Source organism: Macaca mulatta, chromosome 14 (assembly GCF_049350105.2).
Source record: "Macaca mulatta isolate MMU2019108-1 chromosome 14, T2T-MMU8v2.0, whole genome shotgun sequence".
In the NCBI taxonomy this organism is placed as follows: Eukaryota; Metazoa; Chordata; class Mammalia; order Primates; family Cercopithecidae; genus Macaca; species Macaca mulatta.
The window spans coordinates 48,331,561-48,358,246 of record NC_133419.1 but is presented as its reverse complement, the minus strand read 5'-3'; the positions used below and the strand labels follow the sequence as shown (position 1 = coordinate 48,358,246).

The 26,686-nt window shown below is 38.2% G+C and overlaps 1 protein-coding gene and 1 non-coding gene across 4 annotated transcripts in view; both read right to left on the bottom strand.

Moving 5' to 3' along the window:
• The window catches only part of PIK3C2A (phosphatidylinositol-4-phosphate 3-kinase catalytic subunit type 2 alpha), a 118,276-nt gene that overhangs the window by 20,065 nt on the left and 71,525 nt on the right, over positions 1-26,686 (bottom strand). For all 3 annotated transcript variants that reach the window (XM_028833601.2, XM_077963183.1, XM_028833600.2), the window contains 11 exons: positions 25,771-25,893; positions 23,157-23,324; positions 16,537-16,648; positions 16,021-16,166; positions 13,454-13,642; positions 12,583-12,676; positions 12,007-12,101; positions 11,184-11,364; positions 8,033-8,137; positions 5,885-5,977; positions 3,730-3,859 (listed from right to left, as the gene is read on the bottom strand). In XM_028833601.2, coding sequence (XP_028689434.2) covers positions 3,730-3,859; positions 5,885-5,977; positions 8,033-8,137; positions 11,184-11,364; positions 12,007-12,101; positions 12,583-12,676; positions 13,454-13,642; positions 16,021-16,166; positions 16,537-16,648; positions 23,157-23,324; positions 25,771-25,893 — 1,436 coding nt within the window. The remainder of the gene's footprint in view (positions 1-3,729; positions 3,860-5,884; positions 5,978-8,032; positions 8,138-11,183; positions 11,365-12,006; positions 12,102-12,582; positions 12,677-13,453; positions 13,643-16,020; positions 16,167-16,536; positions 16,649-23,156; positions 23,325-25,770; positions 25,894-26,686) is intronic.
• Positions 9,315-9,426, bottom strand: LOC114672472 (U6 spliceosomal RNA). Its single transcript, XR_003722888.1, has one exon. It is a non-coding gene; the product is annotated as a U6 spliceosomal RNA (small nuclear RNA).

Here is a 26,686-nt window from a genome sequence, read left to right as displayed (position 1 = left end):
AAGTATCTGCCAGGCACGGTGGCTCATGCCTGTAATCCCAGCACTTTGGGAGGCTAAGGCAGGCAGATCACGAGGTCAGGAGACCCAGATCATCCTGGCTAACACAGTGAAACCCCAACTCTACTAAAAGTACAAAAAATTAGCCAGGCATGGTAGCAGGCACCTGTAGTCCCACCTACTCAGGAGGCTGAGGCAGGAGAATGGCGTGAACCCAGGAGGCAGAGCTTGCAGTGAGCTGAGATCACGCCACTGCACTCCAGCCTGGGCAACAGTGCAAGGCTCCGTCTCAAAAAATAAAAAAAAAAAAGCAAACAAGTATCAAACAAATAAATTATGTGATATTTACACACAAAAAAAAAAACAGTAAGGGAGGAATTATGTGCTTTGATAGAAAGATCTCAAAAATAATGTTAAAGACAAAATCCAGATGGAGAACTGTACTTTTGTGTTTGAAAAGAAAGATGGTTGTGCATATTAGAATATACACAACATTTCCAGAAGGCTACACAAGTAGTTATATCGTGGAAAGAGGGTACCTAGAGTTGAGGATGAAGGTATGAGAGAAAATGAACACTTTTCAATTTATTCTGTTATACACTACCTGGGTATTCTACTATATGCAAATATTATTTATACAATTAAAAAATTAACTGATATATTTTTAAAATTAAGGAGATGCATTTTTGTGTTAAAATAAAATACATGAAAACAGAGCTCTGCTTTGGACAAAGGACTGGAGGAAACAGAAGTTGACCAAGGCTGCCAGGGTACCCGGATAGAAAGTATGTGGGGCCAGATTCTAATTCTAGTAGTCTAGTTACATATGGCAGAATGAATTCATTTGGTTCCTTTTTTTCTGGTTGTTTTCTGAGACAGAGTCTCACTCTGTTTTCCAGGCTGGAGTGCAGTGGTGCCACCTGGGCTCACTGCAACCTCTGCCTCCCAGGTTCAAGTGATTCTCGTGCCTTAGCCTCCCAGCAGCCAGGACTACGGACGTGCACCAACACGCCTGGCTGATTTTTTGTATTTTTAGTAGAGGTGGGGTTTCACCATGTTGGCTAGGCTGGTCTCAAACTTATGGCCTCAAGGGATCCAACCGCCTCGGCCTCCCAAAGTGCTGGGATTACAGGCATGAGCCACTGTGCCCGGCCTCTGCTATGTGAATTCTAAAAGAGCTGTAACACTCAAAAATCAGGTTTTAAAACGAACTCAACGAATAGAAAAGTAGTGTATCAAATATAACAAAGTTAACAGCTAACATCCTACACATGGTTCTAAGATACAAAAATGTACAAGTACATAGCTGGGCACAGTGGTGCATGCCTACATTCCCTGCTACTTGGGAGGCTGAGGTGGTAGGACTGCTTGAGCCTAGTTTGAGGCCGGCCTGGACAACATAGTGAGACCCCTGTCTTTATGAAAAACTTTTAAAAGTTAGCTGGGTGTGGTGGCATGTCACAGGTGCATGCCATCATATCCAGCTAATTTTGGGAGGCTGAGGCAAGTGGATTTCTTGAGCCCAGGAGTTTGAGGCTGCAGTGAGCTATGATCACACCACTGCACTCCAGCCTGGGTGACAGACAGAGTAAGATCCCATCTCTGAAAAAAGAAAGAAAAGAAAAAGAAAATGTACAAGTTACAGGATGGCCAAGACATGGCTTAGCAGGAGCTGGTACGATGATGACTTACTGATTTTATTTATGAATAGTTTCACATGTGTGACACTATGGTCACCCTTTTGTATTCTACAAAATCCAGGTGCCATTCTTAGAGACAACAGATTACCTGAATCATTTGCAAGGAGAAAAATAAGGTGATAAGGTAATGTAATCTTTCATAAATGGCTGAAGAATTTGGAATTCAGAATCTGAGGCCACAATACTGGTAGGGGTGAAGAAGGATTTAATTTAATTATATGATAGTCTCTGAACAGAACTGTAACCAATGGGTAAAAGACACCAGGACTCAGTCCCCATTAATCACCTGAATATGAAAAAGAAATCTATAGCTATCAGAGCTGCACAGGATAGAATGAACTGCCTTGAAATGCAGTGAATTCCCCTTCATTATAGGCATTTCAGCATACGTTGAATGGCAAATATTGGAAGGATGATTATCTTTCTGGTGACTTCCTAGTGTCTATGCACAGAATTTGTGAAGTGTTTCTCATTTCCACCAACAGCAGATGATCTTTCCTTTAAAACCTGACAGTATTGCCTTTACAACTTTTAGAGCTTTCAGCTTATTAAAGCATACTCTGATTACTTGTACGTATTATTGCTTCCTTCTAAAATATAAGTACCACATATTCTTACCATTATAGATGGTAAACAACAAACATTTGTTGAATAAGAATAATGATGGCATATCAGATATTAGGATGTTTTACATTCATTATTTCAAAATGGTTCAATAAATAATAAGATAGAAATCTGCTATTAGTAGAAAAGAACTTCGTATGATTTTATTTTACAAAAATAAAATCAGACCGGGCGCGGTGGCTCAAGCCTGTAATCCCAGCACTTTGGGAGGCCAAGACGGGCGGATCACAAGGTCAGGAGATCAAGACCATCCTGGCTAACACGGTGAAACTCCGTCTCTACTAAAAAATACAAAAAACTAGCCGGGCGAGGTGGCGGGCGCCTGTAGTCCCAGCTACTCGGGAGGCTGAGGCAGGAGAATGGCGTAAACCCAGGAGGCGGAGCTTGCAGTGAGCCAAGATCGCGCCACTGCACTCCAGCCTGGGTGACAGAGCCAGACTCCGTCTCAAAAAAAAAATAATAAAATAAATAAATAAATAAATAAATAAATAAATAAATAAAATAAAATAAAATCAAAGTTGATTTAACTTAGATATGGCCTTATTTATTTATTTGGTTTTGAGACAAGGTCTCACTGTGTTACCCGGGTTGGAGTGCAGTAGCATGATCACGGTTCACTGAAGCCTTAACCTCCCAGGCTCAAGTAATCCTTTCACCCCATCCTCCAGAGTAGCTAAGACTATTTATTTCTTTTTGTAGAGACAGGATCTCCCTGTGTTGCCCGGGCTGGTCTCAAACTCCTAGACTCAAGTGATCCTCCTGCCCTTGGCCTCCTAAAACGCTGGGATTACAGGTGAGAACCACTGCACCCAGAGATATGGCATTATTTTTAAGTTTAAAAGCTAAAGACCATAAAATCCTCACTGGGTCAATTAATGGACACCTCTGGCTACTGCAAAGCATTTATTTAGGCTACACTAAGTTTAAAAAAAATTTTTTTAAATTTATTTTGAGATAGAGTCTCACTGTCACCAAGGCTGGAGTACAGTAACACAATCTCGGCTCACTGCAGTCTCCACCTCCCATGTTCAAGCTATTCTCCCATCTCAGCCTCCCGAGCAGCTGGGATTACAGGGGCACGCCACCACACCCGGCTGATTTTTGCATTTTTAGTAGAAATAGGATTTCCTCATGTTGCCCAGGCTGGTCTCAAACTCCTGACTTCATGTGATCCACCCACCTCGGCCTCCCAAAGTGCTGGGATTACAGGCATGAGCCACTATGCCCGGCCACTAAGTTATTTTTAAAAGAGACTTAATAATGAGCAACAATCAATAAAGTAACACTAGATTAAAATAAGAAACAACTGTGATACCAGGGTATCTGCATCAGAGCCTTTAGGGCAGGTACACTTTAAGCTAAGTTTAAGGAAAAAAATAAGACATCTAGACACAGCTAATAAACTTACCTCGATCTCTGCCAGTTGAGAGACATTTGAATATTACCATCCTCAGATCTAGTCCTTCTTTAAGCCAGATCTTATCCATAATCTTTATCATCTGTAAAGCTAACATATCTTGCCGAAGATCTTCACCAACCTTGATATCAAGGAAACAAAACAAAACTTGTACATCTCCGAAAGACTTAACAGATTACATGCTATGAAAGCTGTAATCCCAGCACTTTGGGAGGCCAAAGTGGGCCGACCACCTGAGGTCAGGAGTTCGAGATCAGCCTGGCCGACACGATGGAAACTCCGCCTCTACTAAAAACACAAAAATTAGGTGGGCATGGTTGCACACACCGATGAGAAAAACAGAACTGCCTTTTTATCTTTCTGCAGCATTCTAGGGAAAGATACTTAACCTCTTCATATCTCAGTTCCCTGAACGGTACACTTTGAAAGTTTTAGTTTTATGGTATGTGAATTATACTCAATTACTTACTTACTTAATTAATTAATTAATTTAATTTATTTATTGAGACTGAGTCTTGCTCTTTCACCCAGGCTGGAGTGCAGAGGGGTGTTCTCGGCTCACTGCAACCTCCCCCTCCTAGGTTCAAGTGATTCTCCTGCCTCAGCCTCCTGAGTAGCTGGGATTATAGGCGCCTGCCACCATGCCTGGCTAATTTTTGTATTTTTAGTAGAGATGGGATTTCACCATGTTGGCCAGGCTGGTCTCGAACTTCTGACCTCAGGTGATCTGCCCACGTCGGCCTCCCAAAGTGATGGGATTACAGGTGTGAACCACTGCAACTGGCCTATATTCAATTTTCTAAAAAGGCAACATGGAGAATCTATGGGATAATGAAATGCTCTATATTTTGACTGTATCAATGCCAATATCCTGATAGTGATACTGCACTACAGTTATACAAGATGTTACTATGAGGAAGAGTACACAGGATTCCTCTGTACAGTTTGTTACAATTGCCTATGAATCTATAATTATCTCAAAATGAAAAGTTTACTTAAAAAAATTAACCCTCCCAAAATGAATTACTTTTTAACTAAAACCTGAACAAGTTTTCATTTTCTTTTTTAAACTGGATAAAATAATTTAAAAACACATAATAATGAATACATTCTGAGACTAGCCAAGAAAATTATGGAAAAGAATAAGGAGAATTTGCCTTAAAAAATATTAAAACTTGGCTGGGCGCGGTGGCTAATGCCTGTAATCCCAGCACTTTGGGAGGCCAAGGCGAGCAGATCACCTGAGGTCAGGAGTTCGAGACCAGCCTGGCCAACATGGAGAAACGCCGTCTGTACTGAAAATACAAAAAATTAGTTGGATGTGGTGGCACATGTCTGTAATCTCAGCTACTTGGGAGGCTGAGGCAGGAGAATTGCATGAACTCGGGAGGTGAAGGTTGCGGTGAGCTGAGATCGCGCCATTGCACTCTAGCCCGGGCAACAAGAGCAAACTCCATCTCAAAAAAAAAAAAAAAATTAAATTAAAAAAATAAAACTTAACACATACAATTCTTGTATTCAAAACAGATGTTACTGGTTTAGAAAAAGGCACCTACATCGATAAAACAAAATATAGAGTTCAAAACCAGATCTGAGTACAAAGGAATTTATTATATATATCAAAGGTGGTTCAGTAGAAGCAATCTTTATGAACCTCCACATGTCCAACTCACTGAATTAACTAAAATTCTTCGTCCTTTCTTCAAACTATACAAATCATGATCAAAACACGTAAAATTTTTGGCTGGGCATGATGGCTCACACCTGTAATTCCAGCACTCTGGGAGGCTGAGGTGGGTGGATCACCTGAGGTCAGGAGTTTGAGACCAGCCTGGCCAACATGGTGAAACCCCGTCTCTACTAAAATATACAAAAATTAGCAGGCCATGGTGGCAGGTGCCTGTAATCTCAGCTACTTGGGAGGCTGAGGCAGGAGAATCACTTGAACCCAGGATGTGGAGGTTGCAGTAAGCCGAGATTGCACCACTGCACTCCAGCCTGAGTGTCAGAGCAAGACTGTGTAAAAATAAATAAATAAAAGAATTAAAAAATATATTAAATAAAATCACCTTTGCAATTTTGGGAAAGTAATTTGATAAAAAAATTTCTAAATTGCCATTAAAAAATAGTAACATTATTTACTCACCTTAAACATGACATTAATTTCTTCTCCCATAGGGTCAGCATTCACCATTGTGACTTTTAGGGGGACAGCATTGGAACTGAAGAAGGAACACGACTGCAAATACAACATGTTAAGCATTAGAAAGATAAATAAAAATGGATGGCCGGGCACGGTGGCTCAAGCCTGTAATCCCAGCACTTTGGGAGGCCGAGACAGGCGGATCACAAGGTCAGGAGATCGAGACCATCCTGGCTAACACAGTGAAATCCCGTCTCTACTAAAAAATACAAAAAACTAGCCGGGCGAGGTGGCGGGCGCCTGTAGTCCCAGCTACTTGGGAGGCTGCGGCAGGAGAATGGCACAAACCCGGGAGGCGGAGCTTGCAGTGAGCCGAGATCCGGCCACTGCACTCCAGTCTGGGCGACAGCACGAGACTCTGCCTCAAAAAAAAATAAAATAAAAAATAAAAAATAAAAATGGATTTAGATTTCTTTTTTTGTCCTACGCATTTCCCCTTTCACTTCTTCCTTTGTGTCTTCTTTTTAGATTTATTTTTTATTTTTATTCCTGTTAGAGACAGCGTTTTGCTTTGTTACCCAGGCTGGAATGCAGTGATGCAACCATAGCTTCCCGCAACCTCTAACTCCTGGGCTCAAGCTATCCTCCTGCCTCAGCCTCCTGAGTAGATGGGACTACAGGCCCAGCTAAACACTTGTTCTTTTGAATTGCAGCAAATGAAGTTAACACATGAGAATTGCTTTTTCATTTTATTTATTTTTTTGAGATAGAGTTTGCTTTTGTTGCCTGGGCTGGAGTGCAGTGGTGCAATCTCAGCTCACTGCCTCCCAGGTTCAAGGTCGAACCTCTGCCTCCTGGCTTCAAGCAATTCTTCTGCCTCAGCCTCCCGAGTAGCTGGGATTACAGGTGCCTGCCACTACGCCCGGCTAATTTAGAATTGCTTTTCTAGACTCTCTGGAAGATAACAGATATGTAAAAATACTTTTTGAAACTTAAACATAGCATATCTGACTAAAACATCTTCTTGCTAGGCAGAGAAGCAAAAACTTGAGACACAAACTTTTAAAGTTTGAGCTTTGTAAATGTCTTAATCCATCAACAGAACACAACATCTTGTGATATCCTTTTCCTTCATCTAAATCACTGTGATCTTAGATGAGACCTCCATTCTTCTGTTTATGGTACTATTTTAATTAATTATCCATGGAAGTATTCATAAAAACTAAAAATTTTATTAGCAATGATCAAATCTTACTTTTAAAATGAAACTGACTAAAAAGCTAATTTAAGACAGTGAGACTGGCCGGGCATGGTGGCTCATGCCTGTAATCCCCGCACTTTGGAGGCCAAGGCGGGTGGATCATCTGAGGTCAGGAGTTCAAGACCAGCCTGGCCAACATGGCAAAACCTCGTCTCTACTAAACAAAAAAAATTAGCCAGGCATGGTGGCAGGTACCTGTAATCCCAGCTACTCGGGAGGCTGGGGCAGCAGAATTGTTTGAACCTGGGAGGCGGAGGTTGCAGTGAGCTGAGATCACGCCATTGCATTCCAGCCTGGGTGACAGAGCAAGACTCCGTCTCAAAAAAAAAAAAAAAAAAAAAAAAAAGGCTGGGCATGTTGGCTCATGCCTGTAATCTCAGCCCTTTGGGAGGCCAAGGCAGGCGAATCACGAGGTCAGGAGTTCGAGACCAGCCTGGTCAAGAAAGTGAAACCTCATCTCTACTAAAAATACAAAAATTAGCTGGGCATGGTGGCGTGTGCCTGTGGTCCCAGCTACTCAGGAGGCTAAGGCAGGAGAATTGCTTGAACCCGGGAGGTGGAGGTTGCAGTGAGCCGAGATCGCACCACTGCACTCCAGCTTGGGCAACAGAGTGAGACACTGTCTCAACAAAAAAAAAAAGACGGTGAGACCAATTTAAAAAAATGAAGCCCAAGGCAGTAAATAATTGTATACTTTTTTTTTTTTTTTCCAGGAATGGTGGTTAGGTAAAAAATATGCTAAGATAAATATGGATCCTAATCACAACCATCCACGCTTATAACCAACCTATGCAGGTTTTACCTTCGTTTGCCTTAAGCATACCTGCCCATTTGCCTTCTTCCTATTATTTTCAAATGTAATATGAACTTATAAGTATTGTATGTGTCACCTTAATATTTAATTCTTTTGCCACTAGACTTGGCTTGAGAGGGAGACGGCATTTATTTTTCTGAAAAAAGGACTGTACTCGTTCCATACTTCTTTGGAGAACAACCTATAGAAAGAGATGTGATACTGTAAGTACATAATGCAAATGAAGATCTATTTTTCAGACAAGTTATGCTGTGGATATAATTCATAAAATGCCCAGTCGTCAAATGGTCAAAAAAAGGTTGTTACTAAAGAGACTTATTTTTACTATAAAACTAGAATGGCCAAAGGCTATAAATATAGCGAGCAAAGGTACATTTGGCCAACCAATGTATACAAAAACGTTAAAGCTCACTAATAGTCAAAGAAATAGAAACCAAACAAAAATGAGCGCAATTTTTCACCTATCAAATGAAAATTTAAAACAAAATCCTGTGTCAGAAAACAATTTCATAATTTATTGGTAGGGAGAGAGGTGTACACAGGTGCAGCTTCTTTTGTAGAGCAATGTAACAACTATTAGAACTAAAAATATATGTTGCTCTTGACTCAGCTATTTCACCTGTAGGAATTTTCTGAAAGAAATACTAGCAAAGAAGTAAAAATGTACACACCAACCAAAGTTCGTCGCAGTATTGTTTAGTAAAGAGAAAATAGGTAAACAATGTACATAGAGGTAATAGTTTATAATTAAGATTGTATGTAATACTTCCCCAAATTAATCTATAGTTCTTATCAAAATTCCAACTGCCTTTTTGCAGCAATGGATACATGGTTCCTAAAATTAATATGAAATTGCAAGTGTCCCCTGAATAGCCAAAATAATAATGAAAAAGAACAAAGTAGGAGGACTCACATTGTCCAATTTCAAAACTTACTATAAAACTATGGTAATTAAAAAAAGGATAGCTGGGTGGATGGCTCACACCTGTAATCCTACGACTTTGGGAGGCCAAAATAGGAGGACTGCTTCAGCCCAGGAGTTCAAGACCAGCCTGGGCAACATGGCAAAACCCTGTCCCTACAAGAAAAAAAAAAAAAAAAGCCAGCAAACACCTGTGATCCCAGCTACTTGGGAGGCTGAAGCGGGAAAATCACTTGAGCCCAGGAGTTTGAGGCTGTCGTGAATAGTGATCACACCACTGCACTGCAGCCTGGGCAACAGAGACCTTGTCTCAAGGAAAAAGGAAAAAAAAAAAAAAAAAAACCAAATATAGCATATGGATAGACATATAGATGAATGAAATAGAATTGAGAGTCTAGAAATAAACCCATATATGTGGTCAACTTTTTTTTTATTTAAAAAATTTTAACAGAACACTTCGTGAATTTGCATGTAATCCTTGTGTAAAGGCCATGCTAATCTTCTCTGTATCATTCCAATTTTAGTGTATGTGTTGCCGAAGCAAGCACAGGGTCAACTGATTTTTGACATGTATGCCAAAACCATTCAAGAGGAAGGAGGGGGGGTCTCTTTAACAAATGGTGCTAAGACAACTGGATAACCTCAGTCAAAAGAATAAAGTTGGGCCTCTACTTCATACCACATACCAAAATTAACTCAAAATGGACCAAAGATCTAACCATAAGAGCTAAAACTAGAAAAGCTTAGAAAAAAACACAGGTGAACATCTTTATGGCATTAGATTTGATGATGGATTCTTAGATATGACACTAAAACCATGAGCCACAAAAGAAAAAAACAGATAAAATGGACTTCATTAAAGTTAAACATTTCTGTATTAATATATTAAAGGACACTATTAAGGAAGTAAAACGACAACTGCAGAATGAAAAAAATATTTGCAAATAGTGTATGTGATAAAGGTCTAGTATCCGAAATATATAAATAACGCTTACAACTCAACAACAAAAAGACAGTCTAATTTAAAATGGACAAAGGACTTTGAATAGATATTTCTCCAAAGAAGAAATACGAATGGCCAACAAACATATGAGAATGTGCTCAATATTATTAGTCACTAGGGAAATTCAAATCAAAACCACAACAAAACACTGCTTCACACCCACTAGAATGGCTATAATCAAAAACCAGGAAAAAAAACAATGTTGGTGAGGATGTGGTGAAACTGGAACCCTTCTATATTGCTGGTGGGAATGTAAAATGATATAGCTGCTACAGACAATAATTCTAATGATTCCCCCAAAAATTAAGTAGAGAACTACCACATGACCTAGCTATGCCATTCTTAAGTGAAAACAATTGTTTAAACAAAAATTTATACGTGAATATTCATAGCAGTATTATTCTTTTTTTTTTTTTTTTGAGACGGAGTCTCACTCTGTCGCCTAGGCCGGAGTGCAGTGGCGCAATCTCGGCTCACTGCAAGCTCCGCCTCCTGGGTTCACACCATTCTCCTGCCTCAGCCTCCCGAGTAGCTGGGACTACAGGTGCCCGCCACCATGCCTGGCTAATTTTTTGTATTTTTAGTAGAGATGGGGTTTCACCTTGTTAACCAGGATGGTCTTGATCTCCTGACCTCGTGATCTGCCTGCCTGGGCCTCCCAAAGTGCTGAGATTACAGGTGTGAGCCACCGTGCCCAGCCAGCAGTATTATTATTAATAGTCAAAAAGTGGAAACAACCCAAATGTCCACCAACTGATGAATGTTTAAACAAAATGTGGTATATCCACACAATGGAATATTATTCAACCAAAAACGGCATGTAGTAAACATACTGGAACATAGATGAACTCTGAAAACTTCATGCTAAGTGAAAGAAACTAGATAGAAAAGGCCATGAAGTGTCCAGAATATTCATATAGAAGTATAGACGTATCCATATTGACAGAAAACAGTTTAGCAGCTGGGAGGGGAAAATGGGGACATGCTTTCTTTCTGGTGTGATGAAAATACTGTGGACTTTGATAATGGAGATAAAGGAATTCAAGAAAACAATTTTCATCAGAAAGGAATAAATAAGCATGGAAATAAATAAGCATGGGAAAATCACTGATTTTAACAGGTTGTGAAATATGTTCCTATATATTTTAAACAATCTTTGAATTTATCTGCCCCAAATAGCATGGGTATAGTTAGAGTTCTACTGGGAGTCTACCAACAAAGAGTAGCAACTTAATCAGTCAGCACCATAAAGATCCTTCCTTTAACATCAACACATTTATATTACCTTTTATGGGTACATACCTGTCTGGCTGATCCACTTGCCTGCCTTACTTTTTCTGCTACTCCTCCTAAAAGCTGTACAAGTTTCGTCTGTTTTAGAAGTTCTTCTCTAAGTCGTTTTCCTCCTACTGACAGGAGAGCACCCAAAACATGTTCGTATCGGGTACTAAACTGTACATCATGCAGGGCATCTTTGAGAAGCCTAATACAGCAAAATATTTATGTTAGTCACTTCTAAGAACTAGGTGAACCTCTTGGAAAAATAAGTTCAATTTTTTTTTTTTTTGAGACCAGGTCTGGCTCTGTTGCCCAGGCTGGAGTCCAGTGGTGTGATCTTGCCTCACTGCAACCTCCACCTCCCAGGCTCAAGCAATCCTCCCACCTCAGCATCCCAACTAGCTGGGACTACAGGCACACACCACCATGTTCGGCTAATTTTTTTTGTATGTTTGGTAGAGATGAGGTTTCACCATGTTGCTCAGGCTGATCTCAATCTGCTGAGATCAAGCGATCCACTAGCTTCAGCCTCCCAAAGTGCTGGGATTACAGGCATAAGCCATCACGCTTGGCCTCAATTTTTGATAACCAGAAATTTATTTTAAGCTACATAAGCAAGTCAAAACCCATTCATTATTATAGAGCTGTAAGATACCAAATTTTTGCAATGAGGGTTTTCAAATTTTTGCATTAGAGGGTAAATTTAGCTCCTTTAAAAATAATAACTTCAATAAAATATCTGGTATCCACAATAAGTAGTGTGGCATGCCATTTAGACTTACAGAGTATGGCATTTCTATAAATTCTAGGAATGGAAATACTGTAATTAATAGAATTTAAATCTTACCAATATAAATTGTGTGCTATCTGGATATTTCCCAATGCCCTGGACAGAAGGAATTGCACTAATGGACTATTCAAGTAAATTTCGTATTTCAAAGCCTACACGTAAAAGAAAGTAAGAATTATTAGTGGTCCGTCCCCATGCTAAATTGTTCCAATAAAACTATCAAAAGAGAAACTATATAAAGCAAGTATTACTCTTACTGATGAAAGATGATACTTATAAAAATTAGATAGATGAATTAACCTATGCCAAATGAATAAATCAAGCACAAAAGTATAGAATAACATTCGTTAGCTATGTTCAACTCACCAGTAAAGAAAAATCAAGGAAAAGCTCAAGTCAGGTTTGTTCTAAAAAGTCTGAAAACTAAAAATACAGGTACCTGTATACAATATTCAAATATGGCAGATGACAATAGTGGGAAAAAAATTCACACTAAATCCAAATGCAATGCCCCTCAGTGTTCCCACACTACAAAACTACCTTTAACCTAAACAGAAGGGGGATCCCTTAGCAAGTTCCCAACAAAAACTAGAGTGAAAGTATAAAGGGAGGTAATCTAGTAAAAAAACTCACTTGTACAAACTGTGGAAGAAGATCTGTTAGCTCATCATCACTAATAGCCTCAATCCAGGTCACAGCTAGGGATCTTACTTCCTGATCAGCAAATCTAGAAGATTACCATAAAATCAAGATTGGACAGTGATTTCTTTCCAGTGAAGCTCTATTTCCTGAAAACACAATCTCAATCTGGTCCTGACAAAGAACACTAAGATATCTCTTTTATACAAAAGCAATGTATGCCTTCTCTTTGTAAGAAGACAATCTTATTGTGCTATACAAATTCAATTTAGGGATTATTTAGGAGTCTTTTTTTTGGGGGGAGGATGGAGTCCCGCTCTGTCGCCCAGGCTGGAGTGCAGTGGCGCGATCTCAGCTCACTGCAAGCTCCGCCTCCCGGGTTCACGCCATTCTCCTGCCTCAGCCTCCCTAGTAGCTGGGACTACAGGCGCCCACCATGCCAGGCTAATTTTTTCTATTTTTTAGTAGAGATGGGGTTTCACTGTGTTAGCCAGGATGGTCTCGATCTCCTGACCTTGTGATCCGCCTGCCTCGGCCTCCCAAAGTCCTGGGATTACAGGCATGAGCCACTGCGCCTGGCCTATTTAGGAATCTTAAGTTTACAAAAATTAATTTTGGCCCACATCATAAAAATATAAATTATTCAAAATTTACAACCTAACCCTTTCTTTAGGCTAGTTCTAAAGGACATGAAATGCTTTACTGACAACTTCAATGCAGAAGATATGTTTTTACAAATATACATTTACACATTTGCATTATATTGAATTGCTTTCATGTTAAAAGGAAAGGAAATACTTCTGGCAACATACCTTAATGGAAAAACTGACAATAAAACAATAGCAAATAAATGTATTTGACTTACTTTGAATCAAGAAGTTCCAATGCAATTAGTGGGTACAATGGAGGCCACTGGTGAAGTAATGAGTAAGTTTTGGCAAGATTAACCCACTTCCAGTTTGGGGCACTTGCTAATATTTTAGGAAGACAATTTGGGTGTTTGAAGCAATAATAACGTTTCTCCCATAAAAAAGCTTTATCTTCTTTAGAAAGTCTGCAGATATAATAGAATTAAATTACTTCTCAGTGATAGCATGATGATATAATCTCAATGATTAAAAATATAAAGAAGAAATTTATTTATTTGGGACAGCTACTTCTTCATAAAATCATTAATACTAATTTGGAATAGAAAAATGCAATGTACGGCAAATGCCAGTAATTAATGCTAATCTGGGAACTGAAAGAAATGACTATGTCTTGATAAAAGAGCCTTAGTTATGAAAATGAAGGATAATTCAGTATAATAAAAATTTATTGAGCTCTAATGAGATGCCAGGCACTAGAAATCAGGCTGAAAAAGCAGATCCCACCCTAAGAGACAGCAAGGATTTCATCCATTTCATACAAATAAAATCGAATGCTATGGAAAAAAAAATACTACTATAAAAATTTTGGAACATATTTATACAGTTCAATTGAGAAATTCTCAAAATGAAAAGGACTTGAAGATCCTAATTGTTTTAAGCTTAATCACAAATGTTTACATGAATGAAATGTTTCACTATTTTACTATCCATCTATATATATATATATATATATATAGCCTCCCAAGTAGCTGGGATTACAGGTGTGTGCCACCATCTCAGCCTCCCAAAGTGCTGGGATTATAGGCATCAGCCACCACGTTCAGTCTATAATCTCATTTTTAATAGTTACATGGTTCTGTACCAGATAAATGTGTCTTAATTTTTATATATATATATATATATATACACATATATATATATATATTCATTTCATGTGGAGTAATGAAAAAATTCAAATACTGAAAAAGGTACATAGTGAAATTTCTCTCCTTCTAATTCCCCTCCCAAGAGGCAAACATCTAAGCTTGTATGATCTTCCAGAGATAGTTTATTCATACAAAGGCACAAATGTGGATATATGTAGATCCTCTTTTTTCCTTTATTTTCATGGTAATAACACTATATACACGATTCTACTCCTGGTTTTCTTCAGCTAACCTATTTTAAACAGTACATACAACTATAATCTCATTTTTATTTATTTTTATTTTATTTATTTTTGAGACGGAGTCTCACTCTGTCACCCAAGCTGGAGTGCAGTGGCGCGATCTCGGCTCACTTCAACCTCTGCCTCCCGGGTTCAAGCGATTCTCCTGCCTCAGCCTCCCAAGTAGCTGGGATTACAGGTGTGTGCCACCATCTCAGCCTCCCAAAGTGCTGGGATTATAAGCGTCAGCCACCACGTTCAGTCTATAATCTCATTTTTAATAGTTACATGGTTCTGTACCAGATAAATGTGTCTTAATTTAATCCCTATTGATGGACATTTCCAATCAATTTTTCTTTTCTTTTTTTTTTGAGACAGGGTGTTCTCTGTTGCCCAGGCTGCAGTGCAGTGATGAGATCACGGATCACTGCAGCCTCGACCTCCTGTGGTCAAGCAATTCTCCCACCTCAGACTCCTGAGTAGCTGGGACTATAGATGCACAACACTATGCCTGGCTACTTTTAATTTTTTTGTAGAGACAGGGTCTCACTATATTGTCAGGGTTGGTCTCCAACTTCTGGGCTCAGGTAATCCTCCCATCTCAGCCTCCCAAAGTGTCAAGAGTACAGGCATGAGCCACCACGCCCAGTCTCCAAACAGTTTTTCAATAATCCAAATAAATATTGCAGTGAATATTCTTGTCTCCATAAGAAAATATAAAAGAGTTTTATATAACTGGAAATGGCATTGCTGGGTCACAGAATATACACATTATAACTTTGTAGATTTTGCCAAATTGCTCTCCAAAGGAGACGTAGCTTTTTGTACTTCTGCAAATATGTAATTCCCATTTTATATATCCTTATCAACACTTTTAACAAAGTATTTTAATTTTTGCCACTCTGATGTGTTAGATGGTATCTTGAATTAATTTATATTTCCTTGATTACTGAGAAATTGAACATCTTTTCAGATTGTTTAAAAGCATTGTATTTTTCTAAAAAAATTGCTTGTTCATACTTAGTCTCCTTGACTACTGAGTTGTTGGTTTTAATCTTATTAATAAGAAGTTCTTTACGGTTAAAAAAACTCTTGATATTTATTGTAAATATAGTTGCCAGTCTATTGTTTGCTTTTTGTTTAAGTAAAAAGGTTTGACTTGACAAATTTCTAAACTTTTATGCAGTTATATAGTCTTTTTATATAATTTTAAAAATAAGTTAAATACTAGCTGGCCCTCGAGACAAAAATTTTGTAGATTATTAAAAAAAAAAAAGGAAAAAAAGTAAATAGAAAACTTTCCACACCAAGAAAGCTGATAAATCATGAACAGAATCAGGATATTTAATGTAAGCCTTAACTTGACCTTTACATTATAGGAGATACTTAGCCCAAAACAGAATAAACAGAGCATACCCAAGTGATGAGTCTTTATGAAGAATATCAAGAAGTTTCCCTTTTATATCATTCTCTAGTGTTTCTAAGTTATGTTGCTGTATAATGCTTCTGTCAACTTGAGGAGTTGTATAAATTACATCAAATGCAGGAGAAGGAAAATCAACCTTTAAAATTTAACAGAAATTGATCAAATTAGAGTCTACATATTTGTCACATTAACCTCTTTGTCTTTAAGACAATAGATTTTTTCTTAGCAATCAGGGTGTATTTACATTGAATATTAAATTAATGCTTCTTGTTGCAATTGATTACCATTGTTGGTAATTCTCAATAGCACATACATATTTCTTGGGATGAGTACAGTGCATGTTTTACTGCTTCTCAGAAATATTGATATTAAAATAGAAGATAGATCCTGAGATTAAAACAAGATCAGTTAGGTTTCTTTAACAACCCAAGTCATGGTATACGCACACACATTTTATGAAGAAATTTCAATTTACACTTCTCTACATGTCAAGAAGTAACCATTACCTGTAGCACTATTCTTTCCATGACATATCCTTTTTTGGTAACTGTTCCAGGAACAGAATTTGTATGTGATGAAGTCCAAAGGTATAGAAGTTTAGTTCCACATGTTAAAAACCTTCATAGATGTAAAAAGAATAATGTGATTTTCATTTTAAAAATTAATTCAAAATTCACAACACATGTAATGAATTTGAAAAGTTAGTATTAGATCAACTAAATAAAAAGGATACTTTTAAGAACATATCAGAAGGATTCACTCTCCACATTGTACCGAAACTTTTTAGGTGTAGGGTAAATATTGAAGTGTAGGGTGAGAACAAAGAGAGGGATAATTAAAGGACATTATCTTGGGGAAAATGGTGTTGAGGACAGAACACAAAAAATGTTAAGGACTCAGAAAACAACTTCTATAAATAGGAAGGTTAAGAATAGTCTTTGAAGATTTTCTACAAAGAAATACATCATCAAGGTGGTGGTCTGGATTACAGAACTGCTTGCTGACTTTAATCATTAGATCAAAAATACATGCCAAAGAAAACAAAACAAGTTTTTTTGTTTTGTTTTGAGACAGGGTCTTGCTGTCACCCAGGCTGGAGTGTAGTAGCAAAACTATGGCTCAGTGCAGCCTTGACCTCCCTGGGCTCAGATGATTCTTCCACCGCAGCCTCCCAAGTAGCTAGGACTACAGGCACATGCCACCATGCTCAGCTAATTCTTGTTTTTTGTTTTTTTTTTTTTTGTAGAGAAGGGGTTTCACCATGTTGCCCAAGCTCATTTTGAACTCCTAAGGCTCATGTGATCTGCCTGCCCCAGCCTCCCAAAGTTCTGGGATTACAGGCATGAACCACCACACCTGGCCAGATATGAGAAGTTTTATCTGTTTCTAAACTAGGGGTCTGCCAACTTTTTCTATAAAGAGCCAGAGAGTAAATATTTTGGGCTTTGTGGACCATACAGTCTCTGCTGCAAGACTAAATTCTGCTATTGTAGTTCAAATTTGCCATGAACAACACATAAATGTATATGCATGCTATGCTCTAACAAACTGTATTTGTATCTATAAAAAGAAGCAATGGGCTCAAGTATGCTGACCCCTGCCCTAGACTACTAATTTGTGGCCTACTCAATCAAAACATTCTTTCAAAGATATTGACATATCTTTACACAGATGAAATTTCTGAAAAACAACATAAGATATACGAAAGCAGAAAACTATAAAGTTTGTCAAATATTTGTTCATTTTATTCAAACAGCAAATATCTTTACCAAAACTAGACTCCAGTTTTAAGATTTTCACGTGACAAACAGGCTTTGAATCTTTGATACATTGTAATCCATTTCATATATATGGGGACAGGGTCTCACTCTGCCGCCCTGCTTGGAATGCAGTGGTGTGATCACAGCTCACTGCAGCCTTGAACTCCTGAGCTGCTGGAATTACAAGTGTGAGCCACCACACCGGGCTATAGTCCATTATGTCTAAGAACCACACTTACTTCCAACTAGACTTAAGGCAAATCCTGATATTATTTCATCTATAAATACTGTTACATATGGCTAAAAAATAAAGTTTCCTGTAATAAGTACAATACCATTATCCCTCCTAAAAGAATTAACAATAATTACTTAAGACCATAAAATACCTAGTCACTATTCAAATTTCCCTGATTGTCCCATAAATGATGTTTTTAAAAAACAGTTGATTTGCTTAAAACAAGATCCAAGCAAGGCCTAACACTTGCATTTGGATGTCTCTTTTTTTTTTTTTTGAGACGGAGTCTTGCTCTGTCGCCCAGAGTGGAGTACAGTGAGTGGCACAATACATTTGGATGTCTTTTTAAACATCTTTTAATTCAGGGTCAGCAAACTCCAACCTGCCTTTACAAAGTTTATTTATAGCCACGTGTAAACTGGCCTTTACACCTGGCTTTGTAAGTAAACTTTTACCAGACACAGCCATGCTCATTAGTTTATGTACTGTCTATGACTGCTTTTGCATTTGTGACAAGAGTCTATAAGGTCTGCAAAGCCTAAACTACTTTTATCTGGCACCCTTTACAGAAAAAGTTCGTTAACTCTTGTCTAGTCTCCTCTTTTTTTCTCCACTTGCTATTTATTTGTTGATGATACCAGGCCTTTTGTTCTGTAGAATTTTCCATATCCTGAATTTTGCTGGTTATACTCCTCCAGTGTCATTTAACATGTCCTCCTGTATTTTCCACACAGAAGAAGTTAGACCTAGAGGCCTGATTTGATTCAGATTTAGTTCTTTGGCAAGAATACTTACTATTTCGCAGTTGGTATTGTATACCACTTCTTATCCTATCAAATTAAAAGGTACACATTGTTTGTGTTATCTCTCTGTGATGTTACTATTGATCAGTTTAGTTCAAGTGCTATCAGTTTAAGCCATCAATTATGAAGTTGCAGAAAAACTATGTAATGGTTTCAGGAAGGCATTTTCACAAACTGTAAGGTTTTAAAACAAAAAAGGCGGTACTGATGATCACTGCTTAGATCAACAGTTCTCAATTGGGAGTGATTTTCCTTCCAGCAGACATTTGGTAATTTGCAAATAATTTTGGTTGTAAACTGAGGGGGACAACTGGCATTTAGTGGGTAGAATCTAGGGATGCCGCTGAACATCCTACAATGCACAAAACAGTCTTCCACAACAAAAAATTATTTGGCCTGAAATGTCAATATTGCCAAGATTGAGAAACCCTAGCCAAAATCTATTATTTCAGCATGGGTTGCAAAATTATAATATTCTAGATCTATCATTCCTTCTGCATCTATTATCTAAAGATTTTCTTTTTTTCTTTTTTTTTGAGAGGGAGTCTTGCTCTGTCACCCAGGCTGGAGCATAGTGGCGCAATCTTGGCTCACTGCAACCTCCGTCTCCCGGGTTCAAGCGACTCTCCTGTCTCAGCCTCCCAAGTAGCTGGGCCTACAGTCACGAGCCACCATACCTGGCTAACTTTTTTGTATTTTTAGTACAGACAGGGTTTCGTCATATTGGCTAGAGTTGTCTCAAACTCCCGCCTCGGCTTCCCAAAGTGTTGAGCTTACAGGACTGAGCCACCATAACAGGCTAAAGATTTTCTATAAAAAAAAGTTGTCATATCAATTACTGCTAGGCGCGGTGGCTCACGCCTGTAATCCCAGCACTTGGGAGGCCGAGGAAGGTGGATCACTCGAGGCCAGGAGTTTGTGACCAACCTGGCCAACATGGCAAAACCCTGTCTCTACCCAAAATACAAAAATTAGCCAGGCGTGATAGCACACACCTGTAATCTCGGTTACTCTGGAGGCTGAGGCATGAGAATCACTTGAACCCAGGAGGCAGAGGTTGCAGTGAGCCGAGATCATGCCACTGCACTCCAGCCTGAGTGACAGAGTGAGACTCCATCTCAAAAAACAAAAACAAAAACAAAAACAAAAAAAACTTCGCTACATAAATTATTTGGTAACCCTCAGAAACAACTGTAAAGGAAAGACAGGTTACCCGCTTAATTCTGTTTATATGCCAGTTTTCAGAAAAATTAGTTAAGAACTCATTTGTGCTGGACATGGTAGCTCACGCCTATAATCTGGGATCAGATGGTGGGAAGATAGATCACTTGAGGCCAGGAGTTTGAGACCAGCCTGGGCAACATAGTGAGACTCCATCTCAAAAAAAAAAAAAAAAGAAAAGAAAAGTTTTTTAAAAAAGAACTCATTTGTTATTAAGGCTGCATGAAATGCCTTTGAGTCATTTGGCTTCAATAATAGTGACCATTAGGTCATATAAGATTGTACCTTCAACAGAAATTATTTCATAAAGAATTTCAAGACTAGGATTACTAATCATTATAACACAGTGGTTAACTCGACTATATTATACACTTTGTTTCTCTACATGTACTAATGTAGAGAAACATGTGCTAATGTAGAGAAACAAAGTATAATAATCATCATCATCTCTCTTAATCATCTTCTCTCTTAATTTCTGAGTATTCCTTGAATGCGAAGTCCTAACATTACCTAGGTCGCCTGCACTACTTGGCAGTCTCAAGCTTAATACAATCTATTCACTATTTTAACAGCAGAGTGTTGGATGCAAAGTATTTAAATGTCTAGCAGAAGTCAACTGCCCTTCGCTTGACAGTCTCCTGAATTATGAAAGAATATTATATCATTTATCTAACAAAACCATTTATTACTAGACAATAAAAGTGGCAAAATGTAGATAGTTCTCTATGCAAAGACTCCTGGTGCTTTCAAGAGCAGGAAGGTTTTCAGAATTTATTTATAAAAATTAATGATAATGATGAAATTATATTTAACTTTCACATAACTGCTCTCTGACACTAATTTATCAGACAGTGGAGAACACAATTCTTCACAGTATTATCAGCATATTCTATTTTAGAGTAGTAATGTATTATATTTAGCAAAAGGTTCCTAATACACACCATTAATAGTAATCCCTTCAACTGCCTTTCTTTAGCCTTTGGTAGTTCAAAATTATGTCAGATATTAAAATCTGAACCCACCAAAATGTAGAGAACAAAAAATCTTATACTGCCTCCTCGAATATAGGGGAAGTGATTAAAAGAAAGAAAAATATTTTTTAAATAAATGTGTGGTTTTTTTTTTCTTTTGGAGACGGAGTCTTGCTCTGTCACCCAGGCTGGAGTCCAGTGGCACAGTCTTGACTCACAGCAACCTCTGCCTCCCAGGCTCAAGCTATTCTCTTGCCTCAGCATCCCAAGTAGCTGGGATTACAGACGTGCGCCACCACATCAGGCTAATTTTTGTATTTTTAGTAGAGATGGGGTTTCCCCATGTTGGCCAGGCTGGTCTCGAACTCCTGACCTCAAGTGATCCACCCACCTCAGCCTCCCAAAATGCTGGGATTACAGGTGTGAGCCACTGTGCCCAGTCAATAAATGTTATTTTTAAGCACATGGGAAAAGAATATTTCAAGAACAAATTTGTAAAGTCAGTGTTTTGAACATCCTATTATTGTCAACAGATGATTACTGGCAAATCAAATGGGGTATTTGCCATTTAAGAAGAAAAAGTATTAGAGTAGCAGAAATTTTCATTCTCAGTATTTGTTTTATCTTAAGTTAAATAGATTTATTATTAAACCATTTCCCAAATGGTTCCCTTGGAACACATGGTTTCAAAAGATATATTCTAGAACAACAAAAAAGTGTCATGGTATCAACTAAGTTTGAGTATGTTAATATAGGGTAATAGTTAAGAATGTAGACCCTGTAGCTAAATTGCCTGGTTCAAATCCCAATTCTACCACGTGTTAGCTAAGTGCCCTGGGGAAAGTCACTTAATCTCTGTACTTTGATATCCCCCCCCTGTAAAAAGGGATAAGAACACCACTTATTTCATAGAGCAGTTGTGAGAAATACAAGGATACCTGTGTAGCACTCAGATGAATACCTAGCATATAGTAAGTGCTATATAAGTGTTTGTTATTATAGTAAATATATTGTCCTAAGACGCAGTTAAATAGGCTTCTTGACTACAAAGCTTTAGGGATGCTTTTTTCTCCTTTTTAAAAAATTTTTCTTTTAGAACTTTAGAGATTTTTTTTTTTTTTTTGCGGCAGGAGGGGAGGGGCTCACTGAAACCTCTGCCTCTGGGTTCAAGTGATTCTTATGCCTCAGCCTACAGAGTAGCTGGGATTATAGGGGTGTGCCTCTAGGCCCAGCTAGCTAATTTTTATATTTTTGGCAGAGATGGGATTTCACCATGTTGCCCAGGCTGGTCTCAAACTCCTGACCTCAAGTGATCTGCCTACCTTGGACACCCAAATTGCTGGGGTTACAAGCATGAGCCACGGAGCCCTGCCTAGAGATGCTTTAATATGCCAGTGTGCATCATCTATTCTCCAGAATGCACCCATGTACTGAATGTAACATATCCCAAACTTACCCAATTTTTTTTTTCCTTTGGAAAACTCTTGATCATCTCATGAAACATTATTCCTTAAAACATAATTAAAATATTCAGCTAAAAGGCCAGATAGATTATGCTATCCCAGTGGCTATTAACAGACACCAAGCTCAAAAGAAATTCCTTTACCCCTAAAGATAAGGGAAAGAATCCCTAATAGAGTTTTGCATACTTGTGGGATGTATGGCAATTAAAGACTAGGGACATTTGGCAGTAAGGGATAGATTACTAAAGAGAATTAAGGAAAGGAATAATGTACACCTATAGATTCTCTGAAACTGGAGAAGAGTAGGAAAGAAACAGGAAAAGGGAAAACCAAGTTCTTTGGTTAGTATCAACGGAATTTATAAGACTGTGGTATTATGTCAACAATATAGTGCTTTATATAAATGACAGTCATTGGCTGCTGCTTTTCTCCATGGAACAGTGAGTGGCAAACAAAGCTGTGCATACCTAGTCAGATATGTTCAGACTACAGCAGACTAACTTTTATTTCCTCTAATCCGTGTCTCTGAACTGACCTCCTTTTATCACATTAGAAAAACTGAAGAGGCTCATTCACTCATCTATGTTCCTCCCCTCACCTCCTTGTCATCTAGCCAATTCTGATGTGCAGATGTGTCCATAGTGACTCATCATTACAACTCAGTAATACTTACCGTTTAAAGTCAAAAAGAGGTAAAGAAACTTTGCCCAAAGCTTCTGGTCCCTTTCTCTGCTTATTAGAATCAGGGGAACTTCCACTGCTCTGATTTAAAATTCCAAAAAGAGTAAGGTGAAGAAGTGATTCTAATGGCAATTGTGATATCTGGATGGGAAAAATGATTCTATGGGGGGAAAAATGTATTAATAGAACAAATTAGATTGAATGTGAAATTTAACACTTTAACGAGACTGACAATTTTAGGTATTGTATATAACCTTTCAAATAATGTTTATTTTGGTATTTTTATTTTATTTTATTGAGACGGCGTTTTTGCTCTGTTGCCCAGGCTGGAGTGCAATGGCACGATCTTGGCTGACGGCAACCCCTGCCTCCTGGGTTCAAGTGATCTCCTGCCTCCAACTCTTGAGTAGCTGGGATTATAGGCACCCGCCACTACGCCTGGCTAATTTTTGTATTTTTAGTAGAGATGGGGTTTCACCACGTTGGCCAGGCTGGTCTCAAACTCCTGACCTCAGGTCATCCACTCGGCCTCCCAAAGTGCTAGGATTACAGGTGTGAGCCACCACACCAGCCTCAAATAATCTTTAATACTGAGTAAACTTTAGCTAAACAGAAGTCTGGCTAACTTGTCCTATTAAAAATTTTAAATAAACAAATTTTATTAACAGTATAAAATTTCAAAATATAACGTTTCTTTCTTTAAAGACTTGCAGATGCCTTTGAGATTTCTAGTGTTAATTTCCAGGCAAAATAATATTAGTCATTTTTATTTCCTTTTGGAAAAACCAGATGAATGTTTATGAGAATTTCTGTTTTGGGATATAAGAATGCACACAAACATATATAATAAGTATACACACAAACAGCTTTCCTTCCTCCTTCCTTTCCTCCCGCTCTTCTTTCCCATGAAAAAAAAAAGTATATACACCAACAGACATATGTTTACCAATGCATTATTTTTTTTAAGTCTGAAAGAACACTTGAAGTCAAGAGCAGGCACTCTGAGATAGCAAATGTTGAAAACAGAGTGACACTTTCTACTTATATGCATTTTTGTGTTATTTGATTGCTTTCACAGACATGTATTATTTTATAATATAAAAGAAAATATGACAATAGGAAAACATTTAATAAATGTGGAACAAATAGTAAAAAGTTCTGCAACTGTCTATCTGCCTAAATAATGAGAGTTCCCTTAGTTTAAAAACACTATTTTAGGCCGGGCACAGTGGCTCACACCTGTAATCCCAGCACTTTGGGAGGCCAAGGTGGGCAGATCACCTGAGGTCAGGAGTTCAAGACTAGCCTGGCCAACAAGGCAAAACCCCTTCTCTACTAAAAATACAAAAAAAAATTAGCCAGGCATGGTGGCACACACCTGTAATCTCAGCTACTTGGGAGGCTGAGGCAGGAGAATCGCTTGAACCCGGGAAGCTGAGGTTACAGTGGGCTGAGATCGTGCCACTGAACTCCAGCCTGGGTGACAGAGTAAGACTCCATCTCAAAAAGAAAAAAAAAAAGAAAAACACTATTTAAAAAATATAAATAGTATAAAACATCATCTTGTACATGGATTTAAGATAACTTTTTTCGGCTGGATGCGGTGGCTCACGTCTGTAATCCCTGTACTTTGGGGGGCTGAGGTGGGCAGATCACCTGAGGTCAGGAGTTCAACACCAGCCTGGCCAACATGGTGAAACCCCAACTCTACTAAAAATACAAAAAATTAGCCAGGCGTGGTGGCGCATGCCTGTAATCCCAGCTACTCAGCAGGTTGAGACAGGAGAATTGCTTGAACCCGGGAGGCAGAGCTTGCAGTGAGCTGAGATTGCACCACTACACTCTAACCTGGGCAACAAGGGCAAAACTCATCTCAAAAAAAAAATAATAAAAATAACTTTTTTGGTTAAGTGTTGATTAATCTAAGAGCCAGAATTGTTATATAGTGTTACAGAATAAATACTGAAGCAATGCTATAAAATACTGTCTTTCTAGAACTTTGATTCCTTTCTATAACTTTCCTTCCTTTCTATAACTATAAATTTATATCTTTAACTTGACAAAGTCTAAAAAGAATGATATGTTTTTGCAATTTAATAATATGAAGGCTTAAAAGGATATTTCATTTTTTTTTTTTTTTTTTTTTTTTTTTGAGACGGAGTCTTGCTCTGTAGCCCGGGCTGGAGTACAGTGGCCGGATCTCAGCTCACTGCAAGCTCCGCCTCCCGGGTTTACGCCATTCTCCTGCCTCAGCCTCCGGAGTAGCTGGGACTACAGGCGCCCGCCACCTCGCCCGGCTAGTTTTTTGTATTTTTAGTAGAGACGGGGTTTCACGGTGTTAGCCAGGATGGTCTCGATCTCCTGACCTCGTGATCCGCCCGTCTCGGCCTCCCAAAGTGCTGGGATTACAGGCTTGAGCCACTGCGCCCGGCCAGGATATTTCATATTTTTTAATGAGAATTTCAGTCTGTTCTACAAAATCATATCTAGAAGAGATCTTAAGACATAAGTAAGAAGTTAATGAATTTCAATGAAAATTACAATAAAAATTAAAGTTAGGATAACAGGACACACTGAAAGAATAAAAAGCCAGAAATTTCACTTACAGTTCATCCCATTTAATAAGATAGAAGAAATTCTTGTAAGTGCCAACCTTCTTTGATTGAATAGGTTTAAAAAGATCCTTTCCATTGTGAGACAGTGAACATATCAAGTAGTATTTTTCATAACTGAGAAAAGAAAGTTTAACTTGATTTCTATCTTGACAATACAAATTAGTTAACTAATACAAATACATTAGCAGTTCTGCCTCCAAAGAGACTAATATCTGAAATAATCTGGTCACCTTTCACTTGAATTTTTAGAAATCCATCTGAAATTCGACCACTGCAAATTCTATGAAAATAGAAAAGAGGTTTGGTAAAGGGGATAAAAAGGGGAATGTATGTTCCTAGGTCCCAGTTTAAAGCATGGTCATAATAACACCGGCTGGATAATTTAATTTTGTGCCCAGTTATTAGCTTCAGATTTTAGTTGAACGACACTGAATAATGTATTTATTCATTTCTAGGTAGAAAGAGTACAAACATTACCTTCCCTTGGTGCATTTTCCTTTGCTAAGCTACTGAAATAGTCAGCTAAGCATGTGCCTGACTTGCATTGAGCCAATCTTCCTAGTCTATTGGGAGTCTTCCATTTATGGGGACAGATGCTATTGTATTCTCTCATTAGATTGCAGTGACTCAGCCACTAATTGCCAAGTACACAGCTGGTTGGATACAGTCAGGTAATCTTGTAAAGCAGGAGTCTTAGATTCAATAAAATTGTATTTTACTTAATCTAACTTACTGCTAGCCTTACATGTTAACCACTTTGTTCATATATACAATTTATTTATCATTCTAAATTTATTTCAAATCAAATTTTATTGGTTCACACAATAACCCTAAGCTAACTACTTGGTTATTTTTCTCAACTTTATTCCACTTACTCCTATTTACGTCAGCATTTTATTCACTTACT